The sequence below is a fragment of the Acomys russatus genome, chromosome X, assembly GCF_903995435.1.
Source record: "Acomys russatus chromosome X, mAcoRus1.1, whole genome shotgun sequence".
Classification (NCBI taxonomy): Eukaryota; Metazoa; Chordata; class Mammalia; order Rodentia; family Muridae; genus Acomys; species Acomys russatus.
Window position 1 is genome coordinate 81,598,359 of NC_067169.1, and position 7,959 is coordinate 81,606,317.

General features: G+C 35.7%; 1 protein-coding gene across 2 annotated transcripts in view; it reads left to right on the top strand.

Annotated features, from left to right (window-relative positions):
* The window catches only part of Tbc1d8b (TBC1 domain family member 8B), a 68,031-nt gene extending 64,321 nt beyond the window's left edge, over positions 1-3,710 (top strand). For both annotated transcript variants that reach the window (XM_051141261.1, XM_051141263.1), the window contains 2 exons: positions 1,696-1,793; positions 3,166-3,710. In XM_051141261.1, the coding sequence (XP_050997218.1) occupies positions 1,696-1,793; positions 3,166-3,558 (491 nt within the window). In that variant the 3' untranslated portion in view covers positions 3,559-3,710. The remainder of the gene's footprint in view (positions 1-1,695; positions 1,794-3,165) is intronic.
* Positions 3,711-7,959: the final 4,249 nt, after the last annotated feature.

Consider the following 7,959-nt stretch of genomic DNA (forward strand, 5'->3'; position numbering starts at 1 on the left):
AATATAATTTAATTTACTAAGTTATCAATTCTATAAATCAGTGTCAAGGGGAAGGAGGTGGAGCTCTCTAAAGATTTGTCCTGATAAGGTTTTATTTTGTTACATCATCTTAATACGACAACTTGTTATTTCTTCTTGTGATGCTTACATCTCAGAAGTCCTAAAGATTTAGGAGAAAATGATCCATCTTCATTTTTAGTATTTTAAAGATTTTATTTTAATTGGCAAAGTAAGAGGTAATCTTTGTGGCAGAAATTCAGACAGTATGTAGTCTCCTTATCCCCACATAAACCTAACCAGAAGTAAAGGCTGTCACATTTTTTGGATATATCCATTTCAGACTTGTATACATAAACATGTAGACATCTCTCTTTTTAAAAATCCATAAGCACTGTTCTACTTAATTTATAATGCATCATGGATAATTTTCCATGTCTATTTATTTACTCTTTTAACTTTCAATGGAAACAAAACATCTCATGATTTGATTGGAAGATGTTTTTTCAATTACTAGCTTAATATTGATGAACAATTAAGATGTTTTCAGTTATTTTCACTGCAAACTGTGATGCAAAAGAAGTTAACATGGAAATTTCAGAATAATTTCAGAAATATTTCTTTAAAATAAGATAAATGCAAAGAAATATAAGAATATAGAATAAAGTAGTACGTACACTTGATATTTTGATAGAGACTGAAATCATTCATTTAATGCTCATCATTCTACATTTTAAAATATTTGATTAAAAATAATTGCTGAAGCCAGGCAGTGGTGGCACACACCTTTAATTTCAGCACTTGGGAGGCAGAGGCAGGTGGATCTGTGTGAGTTTCAGGCCAGCCTGGTCTACCGAGTGAATCCAGGACAGCCAAGGCTACACAGAGAAAACTCTGACTTGGAAAAAAAATAAATAATAATAATAATAATAATAATAATAATCGCTGAAGATCTAGTTGAACATAATTCCTCCAGTATTTTACCCAGTTTTCAAGAATATTTAAATAAGAATTTAAGGATCACAAAATACCATCTTGACTGAACCCTTTAAGCAAATGCATCAATAAGTAGTGTTTTCAATTTTTGAAAAAGAGCCACCAATAGCCACTTTCATATAAACTTGATATAGAAAAGACTAAGCATGATAGGCTATATGGGTATGCCTACATGAAATTTATCATCAGATCCACTGTGCTGTTTTCATCTAAATATATCATTTTCTCTTTGCTCATATTTTTGCTATTCCCCAAGTTTTCCAAAGTAAAAGTTTTGCTCAAAATTAGTCTTTCTCAACCTTCCTAACACTGCAACCCTTTAATACAGTTTATCATGTTGTGGTGACCCCAACGATACAATTATTTTCATCACTACTTGATACTATAATTTTGCTACTGTTATAAATCATAAAGTAGATATGTATGTTTTCCAATGGTCTTAGGCGACTTCCGGGAAAGGGTCGTTTGACACTCAATGGTGTTGCGACCCACAGGTTGAGAACCACTGGTCTGAATGGAAGTGGAGAGCGTCTTCTGAAAGTCAGCAAGGGAGGTCCAATCTAAATTCGGATTGTGTCCTGGACTGAAAGAGATGGGCTCTTTGACCTCAGTGAAATATCTTTCAATTTCAGTTATTCATTTTGAGATGTGGAGAAATGTTGTGAGCTGTTCATTATAAAATTGTTTACTTCTTTCATTCAGGCAAAGGAAAAATTGATATTCAAGCCTACTTAAGTCAATGGCAAGATGAGCTTCTCAAAAAAGAAGAAAATATTAAAGATTTACCAAGAATGAATCAGGTATAGAATTTTCCAAGTGAAAATTCTTAATTTTGTATTAATGTGAGTATATGAAACCCATGGTCACAAATGGCACAAAAGAAAAGGAAAGGAAGGGAAAATAGCTTATATAGTATTATAAAAATTGTTTTAAAATCTACAGGTTATCATCCTTATAAGATTCAGAAAATGATGAAGGAGGTGAACAGATTTTTGAATTATTTTATACTTTAAACACAAATATTTTTAGTGTTTCTAGAGGAAAACGTACATTGTTTAGTGTTTCTAAAGGAAAATGTACATACAATATACATTTATCGAGTAGACACTTAGTTGTCTACCAGATGTCAAATCTATTGCTAGTTACTAAGAAATTCCTAAGACAGATCTCACTTTAGTGCCTAATGGTCTTGTGTTTGAGGCTGCATAAGCAACACCAAGGACTAGTGTAAACATGACGTAAATTGATTGCTTTCTTATACATTAATGGTCCATATGTTTTTATATTCTTTAATGAAAGGCTGATTGATGCTTTGATACTGAAGTTTCCCAGAACTTTACCAAAACAAAAATTACCATAGATTAGAGTGTCTTAATAAAATTTCCAGTTTGATGATTAAATAAATACTTTATAGAATAAGCCAATATGGAATATTTATTTTAAAATCATTATAAATGAATAGTATAATAAAAAGAAAAGAGTAAAGCATTTTTACAATATATTTTATGAAACATTATTTGTACTTGTTTGTATGCATATAAACTTTTAGGGTCAAATGACTTAATTGAATACATTTTAAATTGGCAAGTATTTTCTAGCAATATTTAGAATTACCTGGGGCAGTTAGCAGATTAACTAGATTCTCTTAATATTGGGCCCATGTCTGCCTTTAAAGATAAGCACATCCAAGGGGGTTTCTTATAGTTCTTTCACTACTAGGTAGACCTCAAAAGTCATTCTTCCCTCAAATTAAGTCACCTGAGCTCACTGCCCATTGTAGCTTTTTGAGATCTAACCAAAGTCCATAATACTTTTCTTAAAATTGATTGATGAGAATTACTTGGAGGAATATATGAAACTTGGGGTAACCAGTCACCCAACAGTAAATAATACTGGCAAGCATGTATATTTGGTGCCAATAAAACTGTCAGAAATTAGTTTGGAAATGACATTCTTTGATTAGGCAGTGTGTGAGAGGGCTGAAATGAAAGGTTCTTCTGTGCCTTAGACTTATCTTCCTCAATCGAGCACAGATGTATCATGAATTTAGTCTTCAGTTGTATGGTGAAGGTTATATATTATACATTTTATACAGGATGCTATCTACTTGTAAGCTCCACTTGTATTTTCTGAGTCTAGTGTTAAAATGTATCTCCAACTTGTGTCTCCTAGTCACAGTTCATTCAGTTTTCAAAGACCCTGTATAATTTATTTCATGAGGATCCCGAAGAAGAGTCATTATATCAAGCCATTGCTATTGTAACCAACCTTCTGCTCAGGATGGAAGAAGTTGGAAGGAAACTCCATAGCCCCACATCATCAGCCAAAGGATTCTCCAAGACAGCCTGTGATTCTGGACCCAGTGAGGAGAAGGCAGAAAGCAATGTAGAGAAAGATCCTTCCTCTCCCAGGGAAGAGCATCAGTGGTCTTTTGCATTTGAACAGATTCTTGCTTCCCTGTTAAATGAACCAGCCTTGGTGAGGTTTTTTGAGAGACCCTTAGATTTAAAAGCCAAGCTAGAAAATGCAAAAAACTCGCAGTTAAGGTCTAGGACCAAGATGTAAACCTCTGCCATCATCAGGTTTACCATGAGTCCTGTACTATCAGCTTGATTCCTGGGAAAACTTCTCAGGGATATGTCGCATTACCTATGTGCTCCAAGGCAAAAGAGAAGATAGCCAGAAGTTCAATGGTTCATTCCTTTAGTTGCAGCTTAAAAAAAAAAAAAATTTCCTACTCTGTGTCACAAGATATGCAGCATCAGGCGCACATGCTCAGTGAAACCACCAGAGGGCGCCACCATATCATTTTAGTGAATCAGTTACAGGATTGTGCTGCTTTTTCAGTGACATGATTGATGTTTTGAAAGGTGGTGATGGCTGATTAATGATGCTTTTATGGCATATCACTAAGCTTTGTTTTTCGAATCGTACCAGACCTGTAAAAACACTGTAGAAAGCTGGGCTTCAGAGCTGTAGCCTTAATTATCTAGGAAATTGCCATTTAGGGCCCTGATTTTGAAGTTATATAACTAAAAGATTATTAACTTTTAAAACTTAATCTTCAGTATAGTGATACATGGTTTTGGAAAGAAACTTCTGCGTTCTCTGTTCTTGAGGGATTGAGAATTTGCTGGTTCACACTACGAACTCTTTCGCTGACCAACACAAATCAAGAAGTCTAGATTCTGGGCTGATACAAAGAAAAGCATCACTGGAATTAGACTTAAATTGAATAAAGCCAGCAATTTTGACAAAGGTTAGGAGACATTTCAGTGGTCTGTATAGCTCTTTCATTTAGACTGAGGCTCTAAAAATCGAGACTCTAGACATCCTTGAGAGTGCTGTTGTTTGTGGCATTTGTCTCAGAATGGCTTGTGATTGTGTTCCGGCTTTGTATTTTGAATTTGCACCAGTTATATTTTAATTTAATAGTACATAGTGTGGAAAACTTACACTAAGAGTGAATTGCTGTATTCGTCTGGCAAGCATGTGAAGCATATTTCACATAATATTTACTAAGGTACTATGTAGAATTGCCAGCATCTACCTAAAAAGATTTGACTCTCTGACTCAGAAGTGTAAGTTTTACATAATTTATGCCTCTTCTAGGTCAGCCATTTCATGACAGTCCATTTAAATATATGTGGACTCTGATAGCACTTTAAAAACAAAACAAAACAAACAAAAACCAAGCAAACCATGTGGACATGGCCTGTCTTCCTCCATTTTTTGATAGTAATGATTTATTAAGCAGTTGACCAGCCTTTGGCAAAAATGTACTGTGAACAAAATCTATCACAGAGGGCTATGTTGCAGTAGCATATATTATTTTCAGTGAATTTAATCATTTTCAAGTTGAGTCTTTGAAAATTTCTAAGTTCGATTTGACCAAATGCTGGCAGTATCTTTACAATTTGATTATGCTGTCTTTTCAAGGATATCACTGCTTAAAAAAGAGATACATCAGAACTAAGCCTTTCTGCTTCAACTCAGAAATGATTTGCTAAAATATGTCCCAACTTTCAATCTTAGTCAATAGTTTACATGACAACCCTCACACATCTGCTATTATGCAATGATTGCTAAATTATACAACAATAGCTCTAGAAAAGCATATGGCCTGTGCTTATATACACACTTTGTTGACTATTTTGTCAGTTATATTTACAGCAAATACTTTCTTAAGAGAATATGTTGTTAATTTTTGATATTATTTTAGAGTCAAAATAGTGAAGATTACTAAATATTGTATTTTAGCCTAAATAAATTAAAAATAAATACTTAAAGAGATTTTTGAGTTTCAAGAAGATTATAAATTAAGGTTAACAAGATAACAATGTATTTTCTGAGTCTGTAGGAGAAATAAGTTAAACACATTATAGTTTTATAGCCTGCTGCCTTGTTAAGCAAATGAGTTGTTCCTAATATTCAAAATATTTTGTTGTGTCAAACTGGACCAGTGCATTATGCCTTTTACATTAAATGTTGTAAAGATGACTTTGTCTTTATAAAACTAAATGTTAAAATTTATTATTATATTAAATATGAAATATTTATTAAAAAGTCAAATGTTTTATTATGCATTTTACTTACACATAACTAAAATACCACATGAGGGCCTCCTTTCTGCATCAGTTTAGGGTCTAGTTGCCAGAAAATCAGAATTCATTCTCAATTAGTCTAGGCAGGGAACTTTAATACTGGATATTAAGTGGCTTGTATCATTATTTAGAAGGACCAGTTTAGTTGAACTTTCAAAAATAAGATGCAAGATGACACCACTCCCAGGCTCCTGGGAAAGTCGCTACTACTTGTATGCTTAGGAAACTGCCAGAATGACAACACATCACTACTTCTTGCTTCCTCCAGAACCATGATCTGCCTGCACATGGATGCCAAGTTTCTTGCCCCTCAACACCCATGCACTCATGACTAAATTGCAGTGGGGAAGCCAAACATCTGCACAGTCATCTTCAGCAACAGAGATGTCAGAAGCACAGCATCTACCTTGTTTCTGCCAGCCAAGTCTCCAGAATCATCAAAATCCAGAATCATAATTGTAAAGGAATGTGGGAAATGTACTTTTGCCTTCTAAAGTACAGGAAACACCCTAATAGCCTGGAATGGGTATGTAGAATTGTGTGAGGGTTTTTTCCCCTCTTCTCTTGTTGCATAATAGATTAGTACAGTGCGTGTTTATTATCTCTCTATTTTAGTATGTCATTACTGGGGGCTCAGCCTTAACTAGGTCCTCTGAGTAGGATTATGAGGCTGTGACCAAGGTATAATCCAGACTAGTTCTCAGGTAAAGTTTCAGTTGGGAAAGAATCTACTTCCAAGCTCACTATGTCCTCATCCAGGTCTGAAAGCACAGCCTCTTGTAGGTGGCCACCCTCAGCTCTAAAGACTCTCCTAGCATTGCCTTTAGCATCTGTAGATCTCGACACAAGGGGTTCTCCAACATGGCTACCTCATCATGTCAGAAAAGATAGTCTTTGGAGGGAGTCTGCCAGGAAGAGCATCTTATACGTGACATAATCCAAATAGTGGTTTGCCATGTGCTCTTGATTAAAAACCCTCACCACCTCTGCCCATGCTTAAGACAAGAGGATTGCTTAGAAGCAAGGTCAGCCGGCAAAGATCACGATAAGTCTTAGACTCTCTCCACAACCAGTGCTGATCTGCATCAGTATCTATGCTCTCTACTGCTTTCACTGCGCAGCATACCCTTCAGGTACTCCTAAGTTACGGATAATAGCAGCAGCTGCTACCCTGCCTGTCATCGTCATCACATAAACCTTCCCCCTAAGAGCAAAAGCACACTAGCCTCTCCTAACGGAAGAGCCAAGTCTCTCTCAGTTACTTGAATCTATCCATGGTTGATGACTGCTCCTCTTGAATCATTGTCAGTCTGATCTTGATATCCTACAATGTGCAAACTAGACTACAAAGTTAATTAATGTCAGCTGATACAAAACAGTATTGAAGGGAATTGATTATGCATCTGTACCTAAAAGGGATGAGGAAAACTGGGTGGCTCCTGCAATCCCCATTTATACAACTAGTCAAGGCTATCATTGTGGGGAGGGTTTGGTCTGATCATACCATAATCAGAATAGTTTCTTCACCCTGAAAACAAACTCCCTCATGTCATTTCTCCCATCACTGATCAGTTCTTTATCTACCTTATAAAAAACACCAGTATCTCTACCCCTTATAGCCATCTAACTAATGAATGGTTAATCTGATACTTAGTCCCAGAATGTTTGAATGATTAACAGGCCATAGGAAAGGCAGAGGATACAATGCATTCTGGTGATGGAGGTCTTGGTAGAAGCACCCTGGTTCTGGGATAGGCATTAAAGTGATTTTGAATGCCCACAGTTTATCCCTCACTCATTTTTAATTGGATCTTATTAGTATTTTAGTATTTTTTCATTTTGCCTTTGTTTTTGTCAGCTATATTCTGTTTGGGGCCTTAAAGTAGACAGACAGGTGACATTGAGGCCCTGTGGCACTGAGTCTCTGAGGGCAAGGCAAATTATCCCAGTAACTACATTCCTAGACATCCAATCAGTCATCAGAAAAAGCATGTGTATTTTATTTATTTATTTATTTATTTATTTATTTATTTGGTGTTTTGAGACAGGGTTTCTCTGTGTAGCCTTGACTGTCCTGGCCATGAACTCACAGCAATCTGCTTGCCTCTACCTCCCAAGTGCTGGGATTAAAGGTATGCGCACCACACCCGTGTGTATTTTATTCTTTTTTAAAAATATTTTATTAATTTATTCATATTATATCTCAATGGTTATCCCATCCCTTGTATACTCCCATTCCTCCCTCCCTCCCGCTTTCCCCTTACTCCCCTCTCTTATGTCTGTGACTGAGGGACACCTCTTCCCCCTGTATATGCTCATAGAGACTTGATACCCTATGTGTATTTTATTCTTAAGCTCCCAT